The sequence below is a fragment of the Polistes fuscatus genome, unplaced genomic scaffold (genome assembly GCF_010416935.1).
Source record: "Polistes fuscatus isolate 324 unplaced genomic scaffold, CU_Pfus_HIC Scaffold1, whole genome shotgun sequence".
NCBI classification, from domain to species: Eukaryota; Metazoa; Arthropoda; class Insecta; order Hymenoptera; family Vespidae; genus Polistes; species Polistes fuscatus.
This window is the reverse complement of record NW_025112997.1, coordinates 18600979-18628313: the sequence shown is the minus strand read 5'-3', so window position 1 is coordinate 18628313 and position 27335 is coordinate 18600979. Positions and strand designations below refer to the sequence as shown.

The following is a 27335-nucleotide window of genomic DNA, read 5'->3' as shown; positions in this document are numbered from 1 at the left end:
ACCAAGGACATCATACATATGTATAGATATACGTATAAGCAAATATATATTCGTTCGAAACGCTCTCACACTGAGAACAAGCGGATCCCAAAAGTTTCGGAGCAGCGGGCTTTAACAAGGGTTACGAGGGAGACAGAAAGAGAGAGAAAGAGAGAGAGAAACAGAGAACGCTCGAAGAATATTAGCGTGGGCTTGTTTCAGACTCGACAGAGACACCATACCAACCTTGTTCTTCTCGCATAACGCGTACATACATCGTCGTCTACGAAGTCTAGCAACGAATACACACGCATCTAACGCGCGCACGGACACAAAGACGTACACACGTATAAGTTCACGTGCGAACAAGCATCCTTTGCTAGAAGCTGAACAGCCACTGATGAACTTGAGTCATCGATCATCCAATTAGCCGAGCGATCAATCATCCTGCTGCCATCTGCCCCGAACCTGCAGAAGGCCCTCGAAGCGTTGGATGCTTACAAGGTCCAGTATCCTTCTAACGGAGTCGACGTGTTCGACCCTACCACGGCGAATCCCTAATCAACCCTTTTCAACGTGTGCAGTTGCGGGTGTAACGTTATGCCTCACACCATCGCGTTAACCGTCTCTTGCCGCAAGTCAGCTTTTTCCTATCGTTACGCCTTGAAATATAGTCTCTTAGTACTTCTTCTTCTTCTTCTTCATCTTCTTCTTTGAGGTTAGGGTCGAAGACGTCAATAACAGAAGAATTATCCAAGACAACGACGACGAGTGAATTTTTGAAATAACGTAATAACGATATTTAATATATTTGAAAAATCAATGATTTTATTTTGCTTGAATATTAATTAATAAATTAATGAAGCTTTCTCTAAAAGTATCGGATTCTCATAAATGGGGGGATGTGTAAGGCAACAAGCATTTCGCGAACAACATCAACGCGTATTAACGACTAGCACGATACACGAAACACGTCGAGCACGTCGAAATCACTGTCTTAAGTTTTCGTCTGGATACGATAATCTTACCGTCCGCCCCTTTAGTCTCGTTAGCAACGAGAAACGCTTTCTACCTCGATATACAGCTAGGAAGTAGTAACACATAAGCGAACATGTACGCGAAGACGGCGGGTTTGTCGATGTTTCGAACGAAGGGTAGCTCGAAAATGTTATATATATATATATAGGTATATATATATGTATATATGTATATATGTATATATATAACTCGATAGATCGGATAATAATGCGCGATATGATGCGTGAGTTGTTAATTCGCACGTCGCGTCCAATGCACACGAACCGAATTCTCGCTGTAGTATGCGTGATATTTCCCTTTTAGCGAGTTGCACGTATTCTTCGTCTTTCGATATTTCCACGTGAGTTAACGTCAATACCAAAAGAGAGAGAAAGAAATAGCGTGAGAGAGAGAGAGAGAGACCCTTCCATGAAATTCTACACGATAGTATAAGAAGAATTTCTCAGCAAAATCAGTTGCACCGCCCACGCATTTGACCCTAAACCATTATCATTAGACCCCGCTATTTGTTTCCACGCGACGATTAAATCCAGAACTTTGGCTACGACGTGCAGTAAAAGAAATAGTTTTGTTTTGTTTTAGTTTTTTTTCTTTTTTTTATCTTTTTTATCGAGAAATTTCGACGACAATCGGAAGTCGGTTTAGAAGTTTTGAATAATTTTCGTAACGTTCATACCCGTTCGTTCGTTCGTTCGTTCGTTCGTTCGAGAGGAATTAGATTAGAATAAGATTAGATCTATCCCTTTTTGTTGAATACGTACTACGCGTAATTTATGCTGATGAACCTTTACATTACAAATTGGCTACTTCGACTACGTTTATTTAAAGGCAACGGTCGCTTAGGTTCCCCGCTTGATTATCGGTCGTACCTTTCCTACCTGCGTGAACTACGCTTGCGTACTTCTTCTTCTTCTTCTTCTTCTTCTTCGTTTTCTTCTTCATCTTCTTCTCGATTTATATCTATTTCCATAATTTCCTCTTAACTGATAATTCGCCGACGTCGACGCACCGTACCCGCCGCGTACCTTCGCCCTTATCGTTTTCACCCTGTTTTCAGTCTGAGGCGTTATATTGCGTAGACCGAACCGAAATATGAACAATTACACGAAGTGGTTGCTAGCGCAGGTAGTGAAGTTTTCCGCGTGTATGAACAAGGTTGTATCTCGTTATTCAGAGAATGAGATAAATCATTATTTAGAAACTTCACATAGAGGTAGGTACTTGATATTCAAAGGAAGTTTCACGAAAATTAATTTAATTGGTAATATTTCGAAGTACCTAAATTCTTATTTTCTTTCCGTTATCTTATTTTTCTTTTTTCTTTTTTATCGACAAAAAAAAATCCTACTCATTTCGACCTATTTATTATACATTGAAATCAGTTTCCAATTTACGAAAAGATCGTCTTTTCTTTCCCCCCTCTCTCCCATCCCCCACCCTAAGAGATCTTTTCAAAGAAATACTGGGTATAAATCGTCGAAGGTCTTACGGATGACGTTGCATTCTAGTTGTTATCGATCTTATCGGGAAAAAAGGAACGAGCATAATAGTTAGGAGAAATTGTTCTTATTGTCATCGAGAGAGTATGATTTTATTTCAGGGTAAGAACTTTTCTACTTTATTTTTAGATATTTCCTTTCGTTAAACTCGAAGTACCTTTTAATAAGAAGCCTCATCACCCGTATGCGCCTAAGTACTTAAGTTCTTACACTTAAGAAAATATTTCCTAATAAGAGAAAGAGAGAAAGAGTAGAAGAAGCAAGGACGAAAACGATGATGGTAGTGGTGGTGGTGGTGGTAGTGGTAGTGGTGTAACTAGTACAAACCATCTCTGGCTTGCCTCGTGCTTCGAAAAGACAGCGAGGAAGGAAGACAGGGGTGGCTTGGGACCACCCGCCAAGTGCTAAGCCGATAGGCCGTGAATCTATGGGGGGGTGAGTGTGAGAACGAAAACCTAAGTGTCGCTGGAAAACGTCTCTTTAATGCTCTTAGCGTCGTCACGCTGTTTTCCCGACACTTCCCTTTACCGTCTCTCTTTTACTCACAGAACGAGTAGTCGCTTCTCGCGCTGCAGGATAAATACGTGCCAGCATTGAAATTACGTTCTCTTCCCCTCTCCTCTCCACTCCTCTTACTTCCACTTTTAACTGTCTTTCCTTCATGTGATTTTTTCTAAGTTCAACAAACGAACGAACAAAGTTCTCAAAGGTAAAATTTCATTTTGAAAATCATTCCAATCGGTTAAGTTACTTTTCCCGGTTTTTTATCGGGTTAACTTTTTAAGGGTTATTTCCTATCAGTAATTCTTATTCTTCAAAGAAGCGAACAGATTCGATAGACGCGTGTGCGGACTTCGACAAGGAAAACCCTCGACGACTGGTAGGTCCATGTCACTTGCGTGCCCCTGACAGCCAGCAATTAACAGTCCCGGACTTTCGCCTCTCTGATACGGCAACGTAACTATAGTAGAGTGCGAGAATAGAGTGCCAGGCTAGGCACCCTGTTAAATAATTGTTCCCCCAATGCGTTGGTTAAGACAACGATTTGCCCAGAGCTTTCGTTCAACGACACCCCGCCCCCCCCCTTTCCTTCTCTCTCTTTCTCTCTTTTCGTTTCTCACCCCCTGCAAAGGTCTCGCACGGTAGTCAATAACAGTCTTCCTTTTGGTCTGACTGTGTTCCGATTATTTGAGATTTATTTCCTCCCTCGTTTATCGAGCTAGCATCGTCCTAGTGTTCGTAAATTTACTTTCGACAATTACCACTTTAAACTCGAACGTGTCTTTTTTGTTTTTCTTTTTCTTCTTTTTTTCTCGATTATCGCAAGAAAGAAAATAAAAAAAGATTAAACAAAAAGATCATAAAATTCTATCGTAGAGAAAGAGACAGAGTATTGCTTTTTTTGAGACCGATATCGAACGATCATGTGAGAAAAATGAAGCAATGTTTTACCCCCATTTTCTCGTTCACGCAGTCATTCCAACCTCGTTAACCTCGTTGGTATATCGTTTGCATGTAGAGGAGAATATAACCGAAAGAAATGGGGATTGCTAGGGTGGACTTTCGAAACTCTTACGCGCTATTTAACTTATCCATTTGAAAATCAAACACGTGAAACGATTAATTAGTAATTAACGCTAGCCGCTTGTAGTTGAAGGATGAAGAAGAGGAAGAAGAAGAAGAAGAAAGGGAAAAAAAGAGAGAGTGAGAGAGTGAGAGAGAAAGGGTGAAAAAAGAGATGAAGAGAGGAAAATGAAAAAGAAATAGAGCGAATAAGAGAGAGAGAGAGAGAGAGAGGAATGGTGATCGTGTTCAAGTAGTGGTTTCACCCTCTCAAAAAGAGAGGAGGGGAGGACTCCTTCGAAAAGCTTTGGTAGTAGGCGGATTGTACAAGAACAAGAAAGTTTAAAGTTCGTACTTTAGTTCCGCTGTTAGCTTCTAATTAGTGGACAAATAGCTAGTCCTGAGATACAGACATGCCATTGGTCTGTGGTGGCCTGGCCTGCCGAAGAAGAAGAAGAAGAAGAAGAAGAAGAAGAAGAAACTGAAGTCTAGGTTTGTCCGAGATAGTTCATCATCTTTCGTTTCTCCACTTCTGCATCGGTGGTGCATTAGCGGTGCATCGGTGGTGCGTTTGCAACAGAAATGAGACTTAACTTATTTCCGTTTCATTAGTATGACCGTAACCCGGCATTTTCTATGAATTAAAATCGGTCGACGCGTAATCTATTGGCTGTAACTTTTTCCACGGGTAAAATTTTCGAATGAATTAATCCGTAAAATACAGCTTACCAAAGTTTCCATTTTCAGGATAATATAGTAGTTTGCGGGTAATTTATTTAGTGTTTCGCTATTCCCCTTCTCTCTCTCTCTCTCTCATTGCTTTCTAGATTACCTGTCGTTCCGTCGTCATATTGGCCATACTTGGTCGATATTGTGGAAAACGTTGGTGGTCTATGGACTATATTCCATGCGGACAGCCTTTACTCACGAAATGACAAACGCACTCACGTTGGAGGTTTTCCATAGAAAGAGAGAGAGAGAGGGAGGGAGAGAAAGAGAACGACATAGATCGGCTTCGAAGGTGAGGTGCGAAAGGTAGAGGCTCGGGGAGGGGGGAGGGGCGCGGGGCATCGAGTTAAATCACCGTTGGTGTGAGGCTTTCAATATGCTTCGATGGTAGTTACAGTACCCTCTGGACCACTGCTACAGATCAGTTCAGTAAGGAGTAAAGATGAGAGCGAGAGAGAGAGAGAGAGAAAGAGAGAGAGACGAACCATCGTGTTGCGGTATCGGTCGCCTTGGTTATTTAGGAAACCATATCAAAGTTTGAGTTGGCTGCCTACCGGTGCTGCTACGTAGGTACCTTCCTATCCTCCCTTGCTCTTGGACAATGAGGTCTCTCTTCCGGTCTCCTTGAGGTCGCCCTTGACATTCGTTATCGGACCAAATAACGGCAGCCAACCCCCACGAAATGGTGAATTGTTCTTTGAAGTAGTCGAAGTAAAGGGTTACATTTGGCCCTCAAAGTGCACTGCAATATTACATTCAGATTCAAACGGCTATGTTTTATTGATTATAATTCCTCGGTATTTTGTATGCGTTTCTTATTTTTTTCTTTTTTTTTGTTTTATATGTATATGTATATGTATATGCAATGTAACATTAGAAATTTGTAAAAGTTACTTTAACGAAGAGTAATCTCTTGTGACAGTGAGTAGCAGGCCAAAGAGAAGAGAACATTTTCCTACTTTCCACAAGACCCGTGTGCCTTCTTCTAGAAGGGTCGAGATTTAATTAAGGCGAGGCGACGGGTAGAAAGACGAGTCGCTATGTCATGTAAACTCGAACCATCTCTTCTTCTCTTTCTTCGTCGTAGAGACACGAGTAGTAGCTCAAAGATCTTCCACCTCTTCTTCTTCTTCTTCTTCATCTTTGCCATTCGAGGAGTTCTCCTATCGCAAAACTCACGAAATCGCAGTCTATGCGCGTTGCTAGTTTAAATTTAAGATATATTTTTGCTTCGAAAAAAGAAAAAAAATCATTTAACAAATTTTATATGTGTACTCGGTTCTTTCAATATTTTGTTGAACTTTCGAATAATTTATAAAACATTTAGTTTCTAATCAAAAGAGATCCATACGTTGGGAAAGTTTTGATCGTTGATCCCGTGTTTATCAAGTTTCGCTTTGAAACAGGATGGAATCGAAATAGCTCGAAGCAGCGGCAGCAGCAGTAGCAGCAGCATCTGCAACCTTAGTCGCGGTTTTAGCGTCAATAATTCGCAAAGTCTGCGGAGGCAGGTTCTAACCGACTGATTTCACGCATCTGGCGTTTGGTGGTTAGTTTGGCTTAGTCCGTGCCTTCTCGCGATAGAGGGAGAAGGATAGTAAAAAGCAAGCGAGGAAAGGCCACTGATAGAGAGGAGTTCGGAGGGGGCAAGGCAAGAGGTAGGAAGGAAGAGTAGTAGCAAGAGGGGTGTGAGTGTGGACAGTCCCTGCTTCGACGTGGTGTGGTATTCCGTGATCAATATTCCTTACCCCCTTTGCCTTGGTTTAGCCCTCCTCCAGTTTGGTACGGGTACCCTTACCTCGTGAAAACCTTCCTTCCCCAGGCCAGGCCATCGCTCCCGCTCCGTCCCCCGTCGATGAGAACTCGGCAGAAACCCCTAAAACCCCTCTCGCACCCTTGTCTTAATTAGGAGTCTGAATCTGCGGCGGACACGCGTATAAGGGTAGGGAGCAGGAGGCCACGGCATTCGCCTCGGTAGCACTGGCTAAGGGTATAAGGCCAGCCTGAACCCAGACGAGCCTCGTGTCCGAAACATTATTTCCAACTTTCCTACGATCACCACGACGTCATGCTCATCCGACGACCCTTTTTATTATTCCTCCAAAATAAACACATTTGCTGCTGCTGCTGCTTTACCTTACTCGTTCTCATCTGACAAGAAGAATACAGCCACCTCCCCTCCATCCTTTAAAAAGTAATTCTTCGAGACTGAAAAGAAGAAGAATAAGAAGAAGAAGAAGTCCATTTTATAGTTAAAGGACAATACTCGTAGTTTGTTCTGTACGCGTTCGCGAGATTAGTTTTTCGTTCAATGTATATACCTTTTGGTAGATCGAGATTCTACGTTAATTAGCTATCGTGGTGAGAGAAAATGGATCCGATCTCCAAGTTTTTAAATCGTCCATTTCCTTATCTCGCTATAGCTTCTTCTTTCATTCCACACACACACACACATATACACGCGCGCGAGCGGACGGACGGACGCATACGTGCACAGACAGTTACATAAAGGCGCGTACCCGGCGGGCACCCTATCGAACTCGGTCCACTATACCTTAACGAACTACATTGAAAACTTCAACTTCACGCCAATTTACTTCCGCTAATTTCTTCCTTGCTCTGTGCAAAAGTCTCCTTTCCCCCCGCCATTTCGAGTTTCTCGTTTTCGTTGCAGTGTTAACCTTTCACGATTTAAGTTCGCCAGGGTTAGTAACGATCGATCTTTACGAATCTTTCCACGATCAATACTCTTTTAGCGTAGTTTTCTTCCTTTTGCAGAAGTACCAAAGACGTAGACAACCTAGGCAACGACGACGACGATCGTCGCATCTTTGAGAAAAGGAAATTGAAGAAACGTAAATAGAAATTAGGAAAAATGTTCGTTTTAACGGAAACGAAAAAGGGGGTGCCCTAGCAGGAGTGCCCTAATTGCGATAATGTTCGAATAATTAATTATCGTAAAAACAAGTTTCGTGCTTCAAAAAACAGTATTATTTATTGGCCAATACATTGACGCACATAAACGCATACATAAGCGCATACATAGATGAACACTGAACTCGTGAGCATATTTACATACAGGATACATACAGTAAGGAGTAGATAGGGGTAGCCGGCGGTGAGGCTGAACCAAAAGGATATTGGGGTTAGGCCATTCATTAGATTAGGAGAATTTGGTGGTACCCTATGAGGACGGAGACGGAAGGGGAAGAGGTTGGGTGGTGATGCTGTTGGCTTGGGTGCACGATCAAGCACCACCCAACGTGCATTAGCCTTCGTCAGAAAGCACCTAAGAGAGAGAAAAGGGTTAAAGGTCACTCTATAGTAGAGATGGGAAGATTATCCCTTTTTACAGACCTACCACGTTCGTGATAGAAACGTGCCTTACATTAGCAATCCTTCGTTAAGGTAATCGTACCATTGATTCAACTATTTAATGTTATTTTTGTCTTTTTCTTTTTGTTACAGAGTCGTCCCTTGCAAGGCGGGACTATCCCCGCCAAATCATGAACAAGGTACGTACCTCTACGATAATAAGTTTTATCAAATTTGTCTTATTTTATCTTCCTCGTATATATCTTTTGTTTTGCATAGAACATTTTCTATTCAACGCTATCCCCGAGTCTAGAAGAAAAATTATTTTCGTTGTTACTAGTGTTCCAGTAATGTTGCAACAACGGTGCAACAACACCGAGATTACGTAACGTCGTTCTTGCGAATGTGTTGTTTATTCGTACGTGTATACATATACATATATATATATATGTATATACGTGCAAAGTGTATATACATATAGCTCGAACCTCATTTGTAAGCCCTTTATGCGCCGTCTGCCTTTTCTCATTATGCATTGCACATGAGAAAACTTGCTTGGAGTCTCTCATCTCTCTCTTTCTCCACCCCCTCTCTCCTTTCCTCCTTCTCCTTTCTTTATTCTCCGCTTCTCTCACCGCTGGACTACCTTCGTTGCTCTCATTCGAGGGGGTAGCAACCCCGTTTTCCCTACTACCTGCCACCTCATACCTCTCCGCACGTCGTTCCCGCGCCTCGTACCTTGACTTCTTTATAAACTTTTAATGACTGCAAAGCCTAATCGACGGAACGAACGAGCATGCTTGGCTTCGCAAAACTACCTTACAAAATCTACGTTATATCTCGATTTTTAATACTCGAGCAGTCAAGCGTCGTCGCTTCGACAAGACGTCCGGAGATGTTTCCTGGTAATCAAAACGTTGCTCTTTCGACATCTTCTTTCGTTCATTTCGTTATAAACTTTTACAACGATGGAACTTTTATATACTATATATACATACATACATATATCTATTTATAGATTTTATATAACGATTTTTCAGTATAACGGAAATTATTTTTCGTATTGACTTTTATTTCATTTCATCTTAATTAATTTTCTTTTCTTTAATTATTATTCTTATATTATTTATACAAATCATTTAAAGTTTTATACTTGGTAGTTGGATTAATTAAATTTTCATCTAACGCGTTCATATTTATTACGAACGAATAAAAATCCAAATTTCGAGGACTTTATCTAGAACGAAAGATGAAATAAAAGAAAAATAATATATATCCTACGATACGTGATAAAATAAAAAGATATCAAGATAGAAACAAGCGTTGTACAGGTTTACCCTTTAGTCGCCGTTTAAAAGTGTTCCAACGTTGTTAAAGTGTTCCAGGTGCCGTTTACCAACGGTACTCTTTCATAAAAAACCTTAATAAAAATCCCAATCTAAACAAGCTTAATTTACGTCCGTCACATAATTATCTACCCCGGAGGCACGACCTCCGCAGCTTTCACTCGAGCTCTTTCCCTTTTCATACTCCTTCCGTTCTTTTTTTTTTTACCTTACTCTTTTCTCATTTCGGCGTTGGCAAGCCACTTCTGCCACGCGGTAACAGCAAAGAGTACTCGGTAAATGGGTAGTATTAAAGTAGTAGTAGTAGTATTGTGGTAGTAGTAGTAGTAGTAGTAGCAGAGGTGGAGAACGAAGGAAGTGCGTGGAGAGCCCTCTGAAAAATCTAAGAGGCTTAAAGCATTAAAAGGGTTATATAACATTCATTACCAACGGGTCAGCCTTTGTGAAATTTCCCTTGAAAGCAGCACCTCTCGGTGGACACCATCTTCTTGCCATTCTCCCCACTCCTCCACTCCGGCAAAAGGTTTCTACTTTCTCGAGTTCCTCCTGTCTCACGTTCTTTGTCTTCTGTGCATTTCCTCGTCTCTTCTTTCCCTACTTCAGGAACATCCATCCAATCTTACGTTACTGAGGGGGGGTTCTGTAAGAGGTCACATGACCAAAGCTATCGTCCACTAAGGGGTAATGGTGTAAAGACTGTTTGAGAAGGGAGAGAAACCGGGAGAAAGGGAAAGGGTCTGCTTCTGATGAAGATGTCGCGCACGCCAGGGACCTAGGCGAGATTACTCGGGTTAGAACCCATGGACACTGGTCAGGGTACATGCTAATTGCTTTATTTGACATCGAGAAATAATGTACTGCTCTATCGTCGTGGAGAAATCTCACGAGAAAAAGAGGAGGATGTTTTTGTTGGTCATCTTGGTTCGCGTTCGTATATTCTCGTTAACTCGGGATCCAGCTCTATGTTGGTTTATCTCGTCAAAATATAAAACGTAATATAACAAAATATTCAGATTTCAATCGGAGAATACGAATATAAATCCTATTTGAGATTTTTCTTCTTTTTATTCTTTATAGGATAGTCGTAGAGTTTATTCGGGTTGATAAATATGATATCAAAACAAACAAAGAAAGAAAGAAAGTATAATCCACGAGGTTTGAAAATGTATTGTACTTAAGGTTCGTATCCTTCTAAACGATTTCGATAGATCTTATAGGTTCTAGTACGTGATACGACTGGTTATGTTGGAAAGATCGTGTTAGGCGCGTACCTAATAACCCTTAGTTGAATCAATAAACATTTCTTGGCGTTACATATGGCCAAATTTATATTCGAAATTGCGCATATCCATGGGGGTGGACGAGGGGCATCCAACGGGAGTCAGGCACGCGTCTTTCTCGTAAATATGCTTTTGCCTATCGGAGTGTTCTCGAAATGCAAAGAAAAGAAAGCTAAAGATAGAGAGGGAGAGAGAGAGAGAGAGAGAGAGAGTAGAAGGTTGGGTGTTAGGGTCGATCCCGAGGTCGCCTGGGGTGCATTTCATCTTCGAGGGCGTCAGCTCGGAGACCGATCGACTATACGCTACGACGTATGATCATCCATCTTTTATCGAATCGTACGTGTGATGGCCACTCGGCTATTTCTTTTCGCAACTTTTACTTAGACTCAAACTCGTCTTCGTTGATAATGGTGTGTTCGTGTGATGATTATTATTATTATTATTAGGATACCACGTCAAAGCTTAAAAATCCAACGATTGGCTAGAAAACTATTAATATATTTGAACGCGTGAAATAATTGTTGCCTTGTTGTTAAATTTATTTTCCCCCCATGAAAATATTTATTACTCTGGACGACGATACGATTTTAAAGGGAAAGTTAAATATTTTCGTGAAAGCGCATTAAAGGATTCATCTACCGTGCATCACGTAGCTATTATTATAACTCAAACTAGTTAAAACGATAATGAACTATTCCCTGGATATTCATAGCTTAAAGCAGATAGCTATACTGGGAATAGGATCATCCATCTCTTGTCAAATGGAAACTCGGTAGCCGATACCAGGAGTAGTAGTTGTTTCTCCAGGCTCAACTTTTGCCTCCGAAAACGTCCATCATGCTCGGACAGAACACGTTTTCCTAACCAAACATTCGTCAATATTCACTTATGCGTAACTAATGCCCGTCCGACCTATCCTGGATAGGTTTATAATATCCTTAAGATTTATTACCTATATAAATATAAATATACGCATATATTTAAGTATATCGAATAGATCATTGATAATTTTAATTATTTCGATGCGTTCGTTATCCATTTATTCAATCCCGATAAAACGCGGTATGTCCAATCAAAAATTCTAATTTTTCTTTTTTAATACACATTTTTTGTTCTTGCATTCTTAAAAATCTTGTTAACTTTTTGCGTACGACAGCGTATCGACTCAAATGCACGAGCAATGTGGTTATAACCTCGGATCGCTGATAAATGGGTCTAAAATAGAGGAAAGAAAAGCTCGGTAGGAGAAAGTGAGCCTCGACGAAGAGGGGAAACCATTGCGGAAAGGTATTTTTGTGGTTAGCGGAGAATAATTTAGGAGCAGATAATACGAGAACCCGTGTAATTTCACCGCAAAGCCCCGGGCCGCAGTCAACAGCCGGAGTGCGTGTTCGTTTTCATATAGTCAATGAGTGTTGGGTACATGAAGGCAGAGAAGAGAGAGAGAGAGAGAGAGAGAAAGAGAGAGAGAGGAGGATCCTTGAGCAGAGCTCAGGTGTTTCGTTCGATAATAGGCGACATCATCCCTCCCATTGATATCTGACCCCCACCCACCCTCTGGTTTTACCCCTCATCAAACTCTGATCGATGTAATATTCACGCTCGATACGCGCCTCTCTCTCTCTCTTTCTCCTCTTTCCCTCTCCTTCCGTTTCCTCCTTCTTCGATGTAACTTGCGAGGCTCGATATTCGCTTTACTTTCCGTTGGAATTTCATCAAGCATCCCTTTTCGCATCCTCTACCTGATGTCTAACCAAAAGCTCGTGTAGCGATACACGCGAGTTCAAACTTATGAACTTCCTTTAATTTATTATTCATATTTCTAGGAACGTTTAAGAAATATTTCTCTATCGATAATTTAACACAAATTGATAAAACCGATGACAATTTTGATCGTAAATTGTCATAACACACGATGTAGGATTGCTTTCTCGGTGTAATCTCGGTCTGTTGGTTTCCACTTTTATGGGAGCCACGTGACTCGATAGAACGTTACTTTCTCTTATGGATTCGTGTAACCATCGTTTGCGGTAAACACTCTCTTTTGTTGGCCGTCGGGAGTTAAGCCAAGGTCTCCCTCCCATTAGCGCCGCTCGGAATTACAAAAATAACACTTGTCCCTGTAGCAACCACCCCGCACAATGTCGGGGGGGAGAAACGGAGCCGGTGTAGTTAAGTAAAATTAAGCTAAAATTTCCAACGATCCGCGATGTATATTCAACCCCTTTTCCTCCGGCTGACTCGTGTGCGCGGTGGCCGGCCAACGGCACCAACGAGAAACCTTCCTCCTCCTCCTCCTCCTCCTCCTCCTCCTCCTCCTCCTTTTTCCTCCCCCGAACTCCTGGACCTCTCCTCTCTTTCTACACATATACGTTACACTTCACGCTGCCCCTTTCTGCCTCGTCGGCATTAAATATTTACCTTTCAATGAATATGCAAATATAATTATTTACGCGCAATTTAGACGTTTTTACGCGTCCCGCGTGGTTCTCTCTCTCTCTCTCTCTCTCTTTTCCTCCACTTGTCTCTCTTTCTCTCATTTTCACCCTTAACGCGAGCTTTGAAGTATGAAGAATCTCAAGTGCGAAAGGGGTCGTGTGAAAATATCATATTCGGACTTTCATTTTTACCGTTAACCGGAGCTCGTTTCTTTCCCGTTTGCCAAAATGAAAATCCATTATATCCTTGTTATAACACATAGAGGTTATTATAACTCTATTTTATATGTGTTAACTTTTTAAACGCACTTTAAATCGTTAGTTACATTCGGTGTAAAGTTAACGTCAATACTTGGTGCTCTATTTGTTGAATAAAATACATCATATCATTTCGAGATACTCGAAGTAAAGTGTAATAATATTCGTGTAAATTCTGTCTATCGTGCACAGCACCGTTTCATACTTATCTACCACCACCACCACCACCACCCTTTACGAAATTAACCTTTAACGTTAATTATCTGCTGGTAGGGCAAAAGCCCGGAAGGGTAGTAGTAGTCGTGGCGGCATCAAAGAACTCAGTGTTTAGCTGCAATATCTTTCCACCGAGTTGCACATCGGTGACCAGAAAAGCGGGTCGGCGAGACCAAAAAGGGAGTTGATCGTTGTTGACGACGATGATGGTGGTAGGTAGATAGGTGGCAGAGAATACTCCAAGAAAAGAAAGGTGTTTGCTTTTATCAGTATTTAATGATGATCAAATTAAATGAAGAATAATTCGTCAAAAATTCGTATCTTAGAATAATATCCATTTACACAACTGTGTGTGTGTGTGTGTGCGTGTCTGTGCGTGTCTCTACGTTTTTATATTATATTTATTATTATTTTTCAATTATTTTTTTTTTTGCGTGTGCTCTAGGTGCCTTATTTCCTAATGGAATCTATTCAATTCTAGATGAGGATCGATCGTGCCTCGTAAAGTAAGTAATAAAAGTTGAATAGAGATACGGTTTTATCGTGAAAGACTATCGTCAATGGAATTATCACGAAGAATTGCTAAGACATTATTCTATATTACCATTCGACTAGAACTGAAAGGGGGGCTCTGAAATTTGAAAGAATATGAAAAATAGGAAGACCATAAGCTGACGACTCGTCTTCCATGCGAAGCATAACCGTCACAGTCGATATCTCAATGAGATAATACAAACAAGCTCTCGAGATAGACCTTAAAAATAGTTTCTAAAACGACCATGGGAAATGATATGAATTTCTTCATTTGCCAGACGAAAGTTGTGCTGCCTACGTCGCCGTCGTTATCGTTATTATTTTGCTTCTAACATGAAATTCATAAAGTCCTACTCTAAACTTTTCCTTCGTGTATGTATATATGTATGTATATATATTTAAACGTCAACTGAAAAATATCTCAGTCAAAAAGAGAGAGAGAGAGTAACACGTACAGTGGGTACGTAATTTGTATCACTTCGAATTTCAAATCTGAACGTCGACACACACTGGACCTAGAGTTTGTTATCACCGATTATTCGGTCTTTACTTTGAGGAAACGCGAGTCTAGGACACAACAATACTCGTCCGATTCTCGACTCGCTTGACGTCACCCATTCGTAGAATTTCACTGTTAACCGCTCGTCCTTCTCTCTCACTCTCTTACCCTCTTATGCTATTCCATTCTCTGTCGTTAACATTCTTGCGTCCGGAATACGTACATACATACATACATACATACGTAGCAGTTGACGGTGGACATCTCACGAGGAACAATTTCAAACGCAACGAGTAGTCGGGACGACCAAGGGAAAATGTATTCGAGAGTTTCCAATTTGCGGTAGTGGCGGCTGCCAACTGGGAAGAGGCTGATGGTAAAGCTGAAAAGAGGGAGATGGTCGGCACCTTGATGGTAGGGGTAGTAGAGTTAGTGGCGGTGGCGGCTGATTCCAGGGCTCTATTATGGTAATTATATGATAAATACAACAAGGCCTAAGGCGTTCTGTCTTTCTCTCTCTTTCTCATTCGCTCTCCTTTAAACCAAGAGGAGCCTCTCAGCAAGAGTTCTCTGTCCTTCTAGCAGCAAGCAGCCTCAGGCAAAGAGAGAATCGCTCTTCCATCAGTGGCAGGAATTCGACTCCACCTCGTCGTCTTTCCTCTTCTTGTCTTGTCTTTCTCCTCTTATTCTCTGCTTATCCCTCCCTCCCTCCCTCCCTACCTCCCACCGTCCCTTGAAGTCTCCTCCTCCACCTCTTCAACGCTTCTACGCGGGCACGGCGGTTTGGTTTAAAATACGCCTCTTCTTAGCGGAATGCAATTAATCTTACTCCCTCTCAATCTTCCCCTCCCTCTCCTATATAGTCCATCCTTGAAAGGGATGAGTAACGCGGCTGGAAGAAGTGTTACTGACTTAATGAAGTACGACTTCTGATGCGTGCCGAAGCGTTCGCACGAGAGAACGAACAAAATGGTGAGAGAAAGGAAGGAAAGAGAGAGAGAGAGACATTAAGAGAGAAAGGAATCTGAGTGTGAGATGAACAAAGAGACCGACTCGTCCGGAAATCCCGACTAAACACTCGCTTTCATTATATCTCTCTACGTTTCTTCGTCACGTTCTTTATGGGGGAAAAAAAAAAAAAAAGAAGAAAAAAAGGGAAAACTAACTGGTTAAATAGGTTACACGCTTTTCATACGATGCGAGAATTGATCGTTGAAAGAATGAAATAGGAATAAACGCAACTGGATAAAACAATTTCTTAATGATCATTTTTTAATAAGATTTATTCGAAAAATGTTTCAGCTTATTCCACGGGAACTAATTTTGAACGAACGAATATACCGAAAACAATAGTCAACCGTATAGTTGATTTTTATTTATTAAACTACGATAATTAAATACGTCAAGTACAATATACGAGATCGTATTTTGTACATTTCGGACGATTCGTTTGTTTAAAATATCGTCGATGTGTGTGCAATACGGGAAACGCGAAGTGCTCGACCGCGTCAAACGTTTAATGGCAGAGAGGGAGTGAAACCGTGATGTAGTCGGTGTACGTGCGTGTAAACTAATATTCATCCCGCAGCCTAGCGTTAATGGGGAGGGGGGGTCTGAGCGAGGGTAAGGTAGATACAGCGGTGAAATCATTATAAATAGTCATAATTACAACAGTCGCGCGTGCTTAATTCAATTAGGCTGATTAACGTTGTATGTTGCACCTCTACTCCTTACGCGTTCTCTCTTTCACTCAGTTTGGTCTCCTTGTTTCTCCGAGCAACGAGAGCAACAGCCAACATCCGGGTTCTGGATGGCTGGCTGACTGGCTGGTTGGTTGGTTGGTTGGTTGGCTGGCTGGCTGCCGGTGTTTCTGAGGGTGCGCGTACGCTCGAGCAGAGCGCGTAAAATATACGTCGTATCCTGGCCAGGATCCCAGGACCACAGCGCCATGGTATTATGCTTATGCATAGACAAGTTATAGCGAGGCTAATATGATTATCTCTTCGACGAGAGGCGGTACGACGACGACGACGACGACGACGAGTAGTTAAAGAGAAACGTTGTGAGAAAGTGGTGAACCGGGAGGAGGAGGAGGATGAGTTTCAACCGGATGTAAGCTTCGATGTCTGTATCTATCTCGAAAAGTTGTAAGTCCTTTAATCGTCTCTAATACAGGTGGAATGCAATAACGAAAATATTCATTAACCGAAAAGTTCTATCTCGTTCGTGTAACTATCTTTCGATCGATGTTCAACTTTCACAGGTATGTCGACATTTAATTGGATTTTGTTTGTTCGTTTTAAAAAGATATAAAAAAAAAAAGAAAAAAAATAGAAATGAATTGATCGTCGGTGTGGAAGCTACTTCGTATTATACGTATTATCGATGACGCAAGATTCAAGAAAGATAAAAAGTCGTAACGTCGTAAAGCTCGGAAAAGCAAGAAAGTCATAGAAATTCGTCGGTGTTGTTCTGCGGATCGAAGACGAATAAATTAGCCGGATCAGGGTTCTACGCGCTCGTGATATAAAATTTTGAATATGAATGGACGGTTTTGCATTCGTAATGAGCTCTTATTCTAGAAACAAAGCACAGCTGACGAAAACATATGTAGATGAGAACAGGGGTAAGAGTCGAAAGTCGGTAAGAACGAAGAAGGTTCGACGTCTTCGCGTCTTAAAATGTTTTCAATCTCTAACGCTTATCTTCTTTGTAACTTATTTTCTTTCTGTTTCTTTCTGTTTCGATCGAGTGAAGAATGATTGTCTTTATTCGAAGAATTGGAATCACTTTTTTCATATACACTACTCCCAAATATCGAGATAATTTGAATGATTAAATGAACGTCGGTTGAACGAGTTTAACGTAGGATGGAAGAGTTCGGAAGATAGATGGATAGAGAGACAGTAAGAACGTGTGTGTGTGTGTGTATGTATGAGAGAGAGGGAGAGAGAGAGTGAGGGTGGTATATCTCGAAGGATGAGGAAAGAAGAGACCTCTCGTCTCCTCTTCTATCCCTTCCGTTAAACTCATCACCCGCCGGTAATTCCATCGATGCTTTAAACGCGGAAGCCCTCTTCAAGAGATGTATCCTTGTCTATGAATCTCCTGAGATTCAAACGAACAGATAACTCTCTTCTCGACGCATTATCAATGCTTATTTACAAATTGTTTAAATTATTATTCTCGTCTATTTGTTTTCTTTTCTTCAACTACCCAGCTCGTCGCCAACCCACGCCCCCCTCCCATTATTATTTTGCTCTTCGTATTTTTAATAGAATTTGTTGTCGTTGGTAGTTCTTCTAACATTTAAATAAAAAATAAACGAATCTCTTAATCGACTTTCTCGCGAAAGCAAGCAAGCAAGGTGCACGTTGAGAGCTACGAGATAACGCGGATACGAGGTTTGCTTTCAACCGGGCCGGCCGACATTTAATACCGGTCGGTCCCGTTGAATATTCCCTCGGATGGCTTTCGATATTGAATTGGCTCCTGCCTAATTGTAACCTCGCTCGCTGCGATGGTCCTATTCACTTGTAAACGACATTTGCATAATTTTTACATTGCCCTCTTCTTCCTCCTCCTCCTCCTCCTCCCCCCTTGTCCCCCACCTCTCTCGTGTAATCGATTTGAATACCAACTCGAGATCTTAGATTCTTTTCATTCTACTTAAAGCTTTAACCATTTTCTTTTTGTTCGCAATAATAATACGTTATATCGTTTTTTGTCTTTCATCAAAGTGTGAACAAAAATAATATATTTTTTAGTCATCTATTTTAAAAAGAAAATATTCTTCGTAAAAATGACAATGATTCACGTCAATCTTTAGCGCAATGACCGAAAACTTGAACGAACTATTACGCGATCAAGGAAGTTTTCGAAGTTTTCTCGAGCGCGAATTTTCTCTACCGATGAGAGGGGTAAAAGAGGAATAAAAAAGAAAAAGAAAAAAGAAGAAGAAAAAGGATACTCGCGCGGAGCGATAGTTTTTCTTTCGCAATAACCGCGAGGTAACGTCGTCCGTTGATGGTTAATTTGATCAAAATTTGTCCCGTTTTTTTTTTCCCCATATAAATATCGAAAAAGAGAAAATTATGTGTATATCAATTTAAGGATTGAAATCAAGATTTGCCATCGGATGCAAGCGAACGCGAAGAAGAGTTGAAGTCTTGGAAAGGTTGGACTATCATTAGCGAATCGTTACTTTAAAACAGCGACCACTTCTATCTTTGCTAGAAGATAGAAGTTGAAAAAAGCTTAGCAAGTCGAGCGTCGTTCGTCCACTCGTACCACCACCCACTTCCTACGGCGATTGCTTTTCGATGCAACCATCCATCCCCTTTCCGAATGGCAGACTTTCAATCCCTCTTCCGAGGTAAAAGACTTTCTTCAACTCCGAGCTCGACATTGACGATCGTCTTCAGACGTTCCAACGTTTTTTCTTTTGATTTTTCTTCTACGTTGGCTATCAATCGAAAAACTATTATCGAAAACTATTATTTCGCGAATCTTCCCGATGTTATTTAATCGAATAAGATTATTAAGAACAATGATTATTTTCAATATTTATCGATTGAACGTTATTGTCAACGTTAGAAACACGACGGGTATTCGATCATGCTTGACAGTGGGACACTTAAATCGAAATGACGGAAAATTGGCGAAGACGTATAGCACCGGAAAATGAAATTATAATCGAAGGTTTGATAAGAGATTATTGGAATATTGAAATACGTGATGAACCGAACAAATTTGATATCGTTAATGAGTATCGATCGCATCAACATTATATTTCTTATATTCTTCTTAATCAAACGCATGTTGTTATCTAACGAACGATTCGTAGCATACAAAATTTTCATTAAAATCATTAATTAATTATAATCACATGTTACAATTGATAACAAGTTAACGTAATTTGTCGTTGTAGGACAAACAAACATATGTATGTAAAGGAAATGTATTCCTTTGATGTGTTTTGTCGCACTTCAAGCAGCTCTCGTTGGAAGGATCGATTAATAACATCGGTAGAAAGAAATGAGTGGCGATTGATAAACAAAGGAAGAGGAGGAATACAAGATAAAGGAGATGTGAAAAGGAGTAAAGAATATTCGTTATAAATATAAATAAATAAACTGTTTAGAATAGGTGGGAATAATAAACTTTAATTGTCGTTTTTTTGGTTTTCAGAAAAACAAATTTTAGTTTATTGGTTATCCTCACTTAATGATAAGAGTCATAGTCTTATATATATATAATAATAATACTTCTAGTATTCTCCTCGTGTGTTTTTGAACATTGAATTTTCCCTAACGTTGTAATCTAGAACAGAGTAAAAATACACGCAGTTTAACTCTCCTTTTTATTACGTAGAAAGCTTCGCGAATAGGTACGGTAGCTCGTGCGCGATAGCGTTCGTCGTCGTTCGTCAAAATGGAGAAGTTACCTCGGAGAATAAATATTGTCGGGTTTAGTAGTGGCGTTTAAATGCGTACCTGCGTGCGGATACGTCGAGATAACGGTGGGTCGATTCGTCCGCGGCTCAAATCTACTCGCTTCAGAGTGAATGAGGAAAAGAGAGAAAAAGAGAGAGAGAGAATGAGAGAGAGAGGAAAGTGGGAAGAAGAGGTGGAGATAAATAGAGAAGGTAGGAGAGAAACCTCGTCGCCGCGAGCAATGCAATGCCGGCTGCGAAACAAATGGAACGATTGCGACGAGGGTGTGGGTGGTGAGGGTGAGGGTGGGGGGTGGGGGGTTGGAAATAAAGCGTCCCTGTCGTTCTCTGCTTGCGGTTGAGTCATGGCAGGAGGCTCTCAAAACGCGCACGAGTAAAAGAGATAGAAGTGAACGGCAGGGTTGGAAAAAAAAAGGGCGCTATAGTGAAAGAGAGAAAGAGAGAGAGAGAGAGAAAAAAAGAGCGCTCTCCGATCTCTCTGCGGATTGACGAGCGGTCGACCGGTAAAAACGGCAAAGCACTTTTCCGCGTTCGCAACGTCGCTCAACCGTTTCAGAACCCGCCGCTGGGGCTTGGTACGATTGTTACGCTGGTACGCTTCGCCGATGAACCTGGAAAGCATTTCGAATTGTTGACTACCCAGGTGACCGTTCAACAACGTTTCTTCGATGTTTCAACGTGCGAAAATCTCTCGGCGAAAGAAAAATGTATTATTTTGTTATAGGAACTTTTAAATATTACGTGTAATAATATACAAATGTGGTTCTTTTCTTTTTCTTTTTTGTAGTTAAAACTTTGACGAAATTTCTTCTCGCGAATAAATCACATTTACGTTATATCGAAATGATCGGGAAGATAAATGTATATTCATTCGTATAAAAGATCGCATTTTTGTTTTTTTCTAACATATATTTATTTATCATTGTATCTTTTTTCAAAAATTTCTAACCCGTTCCAACTTAAAATAAAAGTTTCAGTTTAAAATGAAAGATAACAGGAGACAAGTAGTCGAAAAATCACGTAGTAAATGAATACACGTGTATAATATGTTATCGGTAAGGCCATCGATTCTGTAATCGTGGATGAAAATATCATCCGTGTACGTGCGCTAAGGTCGTGATGAGGGTGGCGCACGTAGGACGGATGAGCTATGTGTGCGTACACAGGTGCGTGCAGGACCCTCAACAGGTGGTCACTCGTAAACGCGGGCTTTGTGCTACACCACGGTGGCTACTCATCCGTCAAGGGCTTTGTGTGCCCTTGTGCGCACCACCGCCAGTGGCCGACGCGGCCAACGCGGCCCCGTCCGTCCTATCTGTTGGCCTTGGAAAAAAGTGCCCCTTTTTTTTTTTTCACTCACCCTATATTCCTCCGACCAGACGATCTCTTCCCACTTTCCTTTCTCACTCTTTCTTTCTTTCTCGTTTCTTTCCTTCTTATCCTTTTTTTCTTTTCTTTTTTTTTTTTTCGAGAGAGAGAAAGCTCGATCTGCCTGCTAAAATTTCGTTGAGTTTTCACGACCGAAACAATGGTTTCGTTAATTAAGATTTCTTTCTGCGAGCTTACTCTTTCTCTTCGTCCTTCTTTTCGTCTTACTTTCTCTTACCTTTCCCTCCCCCCCCATTTCTCCCTTCAATCCTGAATCCTCCACGGTGGCAATGACTTCTTCTTCTTCTTTCTCTCCTTCGTCAAAAAGTTATTCGCTCGTGCGTAAGGAAGGTTCTCTAAAGAAAAGTGAGAACAGCATTTTAATAGATTTTAGAAAGAAGAAAAAAAACAAGAAGAGAAAAAGAAAAGAAAAAGGAAAGAACTTACCAGAAAATTCTATTCAAGTTCTTTCAAAACTATTTTGGTAGAAACATTTTTTTTTCTTTTTTATATTCGCAGGATACACTTATTGACGATAAAAATGATTTGACTTCGCGTAGGTTGGTATTTTAGAAAATCCGCTTTCTTTCTTACACCATTCGAGATAGAATAACGATGCTGGCAAAGAGAAAGGTTTTCCGAGGATAAAGAGAAAGAGAGTAGCGTTAGGAGGCATAGGGAAGGAGGAAGAGAGGGTGGTTGGAGGAGGGCAAAGATCCGGATTTAAGGCGTCGTCCGTGAAAGCCCTCTGGAGGCGTTGGAGTCTTGGTCGGGGGTAGTTTAAGAGAAAGAGAAAATGGCTGGGGATGGAAAAGCAGGAATACGACGGCAACGAGGTGGAGGAGCAAGAGGAGGAGGAGGAGGAGGAGGTGGAGGGGCAGGAGGAACTTGAGGATGAGGAGGAGGACGGGCGTGTTGGAGTGTAAGTGCTAAGATCTTGGAGTGCATTAACATGCCCTGGAGGCAAGCTGAATACAACCCTTCTTACATCCAGATCTCAAGCCGAGACCACTGTGGATGGCGACGCCAAGGGGGGAATAAGGACGAGAAAAGGGCCAGTACACCGCAGAGAGATTCCTACTTAATGATATTAAAAATGTTTTATCCTGCGGTCTTCTTTCATGTCGGTTGGAGACTACAAAACTGATGAAATTTTATCATTGTTTCGAGAAAACTATTTGCCACTTTATTCGACTCCGTTCGAGATTATTAGGTCTGTCTTATCTAACTAATAGTAAGACTTAATATATTTTCTAACGTGTAAAGATAATTGAATATATAAATCTGAACAACTTTATTGTCATTATATTATTGACGATCGTGGTTGCATTTGAAAAATTGGAATATTACAAAAATCGTGTTAAAGTTAAAGCAACGTAATACGAGACGAGTCTGGAACGTCGTCCACAAAGATGGTGGCAACCTATGTAGACCTCCTTGCGGCAGAACGTCTTACATTATTTAGAAGGATCCAAGGTACGTTGGGCACCGGCGCATGCTAATCACTCGACCCAGATTGAATAATGAATCAGTATTCTTTCCCTTCTTCTTCTTCTTCTTCTTCTTTGTCGTCGTCGTCGTCGTCGTCGTCTCCTCAACTTCTCGGTCTACCTCCTTCCTTTTCCTTCCATCTTCGAAGCTAATGCTACGTGACAGGCTTTTTATTACCTGGCAGAGAAACGTCGTCTTGCGTCTTAATCACAAGTCGCAACGCTCAACATTCACGCACGTATGATATCCCATGATAGCATAATGCTTGTATACACTTTTATCCCCTCCCCCCCTTTTTATGTAGTATTATATTTCCGATTTATCTTTTTTTAATAGTATTTAGAAAATCAGGAATTTTCTCGCCAGTAACGGAGTAACATTATAAACGCACATTTTTAATAACCGTGCGAAGTAAATGGTTGTTCACGTGGAAGGGTGTTAGCATAATGTCTTCGGGTACAATGTGTATATAACATACATATACATATACCCGCGGTACTGGCACCCCGCATAGTACTACTCCTCCTCAGCACTTTGTGTGCAAATTACGCTCGAGACGAGTTAGGATGGAATAGAGCCTCAACCTTAGCTTCGAGGACGAAACAAGTCTCTGATGTAACCTCCTTCTCCTCCTCCTCCTCCTCCTTCTCCTCCTACTCGTGCAAGATTCGAATGAAAATTTAAAGCGAAAGAGTTACTCGCGAACGGCACCATATTAAATAGGAAAATTTGATTATTTCCTAACGCGAAAGTAAAAAGTCTCTAAACAATTTGAAACTTTTATATAACGAACAATGATTTATCTATATGTTAATCTTATCTTTTTATTTTATTTTAAACAGTTCAAACAAAATCATATAATATCAAACATTCGAACAATACTTTAACTTCAACTATAATCGTTCAAATATATTTCTAACATTCGTAATACTACGAAATATAAATAATATATAAAACATGATGAAAAAGAGATAAAAGAAAAAGAATACACACATTAGAATACTCCGGATTCAAGAAGTGCAACTGTATTTCCAAGTTCTGGTAACGAGGGGTTGAGAAAATCCAGGCAAGCTCGCTACTCCCACTTCGTCCTTTCGTCCTTTCCTTTCCTCCGTCTGCCATCCTGCCTTCTGCGGAAAACAAGACATTTATAAACACCCACCGCGAGATTAGATTTGTTAAGATAATGGGGCTGGGTTTAGCAAGGCAGCTCTTCTACGCTCGCAACTATCATCCTTGAGAGGCTGCAACCGCCGTCTCCGTAATCCCAAATATGACCTCGGTTGGTAGGTAGTTAGGCCGTAGGTGCACCCTTACGGAGGACTACGCGCACTCCAGATCCTTCTTTATGTATTTACCACGATGAGACACGTTCCTTGCCAGCCTACCCTTCCTAAGAACGTTAACACCGTTTCATTTGCTGGCAAGTACCACCCTTGTAGGAATATTTCCAAAAGAATTTCTTTAGCGTTAATAGTTCATTCAATATTCATTCATTTTGTTTAACTAACTTATCAACAAATGCATTTGATCGAATACTGAGAGAAAGAGAAAGACATAATAAAGTTGAATGGTCTGTCAAACTATAGAGATATCCCTATCTGATAAAAAGGGCCAATAAATATCGAGACCAAGGCGGTTACAAATCTCAAGATAAATACGAGCCCGTATTTTTCTACCCCCTTTTTTTTAGCTTTCTCACTTGCTCTCTCTCTCTCTCGTTCTAGCATGCTCGGGGAAAGAAGGGCCAGCCCTTTTTACATTCCTCGTATGAATTATTAGGTGACCGGACCTATGGGGTTGGACACACCGCGGTATTTAATTTTCACTTCCCCTTAAAACAACACGATTTTTTCCCTAATCGTATCCCTGACGATGAAAGTGCGGTTTACACTTTGTCACTGACCCTTCTTCTTCGTTCCTTATTTTTTCTCTTTTTTTCTATATTTTATCGATATATTTATCTACGTACGCGAATATCGGGAAAAAGAAAGTTTCTTAAATCTCTTAGAATATTGCATAGAAATAATCTTATCGAGAAATAAGAAAATATATTCAAAAATAATCGAAATTTCCTGTTCTCCCATAGGAACGATCGGCGGATCGATTTTGCATATATATATATCATACTGAACAAAAAAATACGCTTGGGTAGAATTTTCTGAACGGTAAAGCAGCAGGTAGATTGGTAGGCGATGCCAATTAAGAGAGATGGCAACGGTGAGCAGTGAAGTAGAACTAAGGGGCTGGCGGGTGCCGATGATGTATGTGGTGGAAAATACTAGAGGCAATCTGTCACGCCATCGACGTTTCGTAGGCTCACACACACACACACACACATACACACATACTCGCATATACTTAAACTTTCTCTTTCTCTCTCTTACTCTCGAACTTCACCCGTTTTCTTCAATTTCTGCAAATGAAATACTACACTTTTTTCCTAGAGAAAAATAAACTATAAGAACTCACATAATCGATTAATCGAAATACGACACCATAGCAGACCGTTTAAAAAATTACTTACCCTTAGCTTTATACGAGAAGACTCATTCGAAGTCCCATAGTCAGCCAACGACGACAGGATAGTTTGACAATAAAAACCGAGTCTCCGGTCTCTTTGGTAGTCGCAAAAGGCACGAGAAGACGACCCTTTGGACTCATCCTCTTCCTCCTTCGATATCCACAAGTCGACGGGTAGGCACTCTTTCACTTCTTCCACCTCCATTCGTTCTCGTCCCTTTCCCTTTTCTTCCTTTTTCTCCCTCAAACGCGCCCTTTTCTGAGTACACGGCTGATTAAACGCGCAACTACGTAACGTAACGCAAATATACTGGCCTCTAACCTCTTCCCTCTTCCTTTCTCTCTCTCTCTCTCTCTCTCTCATCTGTACACCACCCCCCTCTTCTCTTCTAGCAGTCCCAAACCTTCCTTCGTAGAAAGAGAAGGACGTAGGCCGTCCGCTCTCGATTCCACCTTTCGACTCTCTTTGAATTCCACTCCCCGGTCACTTGACGGAAATATTTATCGAGGGTCTGTGCCGAGACCTCTCGTTGCCCTACTCCTTCAAGCTAGACAGGTCGACGACAGGACGAGGGCGAATTTCTCGTAGTTCATCCTGGTACCTTCCCCGACACGCCTTTCTATCAGCGTATATATATATATATATAAATGTAGTATAGTATACATATACGTTCGTCCTTCTTCCATCTATTTTGCTCTCCCCCTCCTTTTTCGTTCGCGAGTTCTTTGATCCATTTCACGGAGTTTGTTCAGCTCGGATTATTTGCTCTCTTAATTACATTTCGATCCTACTTCTCTCTTCCTATCTCTTTTACTCTTTACGTCTCTCTCTTTCTCTCTGTAAATTCTCTCACCGGTCGCACCAGTAGTATCTGCCAATTCTCAAACCTAACGAACGATGATCAGACCCATGGATTTGCATTATTGAAGGAAATCTGTGTTCAATTCTAGGGAAAATGATACTCGATAAATCAAAGCTTTTGTCCAAATCTTTTCTCGTTTATAGAGAGAGAGAGAGAGTAGATCAATTTGATCGAAAGATTATTTATTATTAGAATTGAAATTTCACTTTTCAGATAAGAAGGTTGGTTTTTAAACATTCGCGTGAGACGTATCGAAATTTATATACTCGATCGAATTCGTTCTTCTTAACCTCCCCCACTTCTGCACCCCTGCACCCCCCCCGCCCCCCCCCGATGAGAAGAGGTACCTTTAATTAAGGAAAAATGTAATATAAACGAAAAACTAGACGAGAGAGCCTTACGACGACGCCCCGCAGCTCTCTCGAAGCCAGCAGGGGTTTGGTTCGTACCCAAGACCGCAGAGGGTTGAACAAAGGAAGTTATCGTTGCGGAATTTTTATGTCGTCGAGAAAAAGAAATGTAAATCAGAGCCCCTTGGTCTACGAGCTTTTGAAGGAAGGAAATGAGAAGGGAGGATTTTAAGAATTTCGTTGGAAATCGTGGAAAGTCTAGGAACACTGAGAAGAAGAAGAAGAAGAAGAAGAAGAAGAAAATGTGTTCCCAAAATCGTTGCAGGATTCGTTCAGTATCGCGATATTATTTCAATGATTAACAATTAGAATTAAGAAACAATTATTCTTAATCGTATTACAATTATCTCTCTCTTAACGTTTTTGATCGTCGTCATGGGGATGGGGGGGCGGGGGAAGAGGGACAATAAAATAATTTTTAACTTAAGTTTTTCTAACAATAGAATCAAATCGTAAATGCGGGCCAGCAGGGTATATATAACATTTCCGCGTAACTTTATACATTTCTGATAATCTCTCGGAGAGTTTCCT

The 27335-nt window shown here is 41.0% G+C and overlaps 1 protein-coding gene across 4 annotated transcripts in view; it reads left to right on the top strand.

Moving 5' to 3' along the window:
- Positions 1–27335, top strand: part of LOC122522498 — a 261578-nt gene that overhangs the window by 198029 nt on the left and 36214 nt on the right. For all 4 annotated transcript variants that reach the window (XM_043643703.1, XM_043643694.1, XM_043643685.1 and 1 more), the window contains exon 4: positions 8277–8323. In XM_043643703.1, the coding sequence (XP_043499638.1) occupies positions 8277–8323 (47 nt within the window). The remainder of the gene's footprint in view (positions 1–8276; positions 8324–27335) is intronic.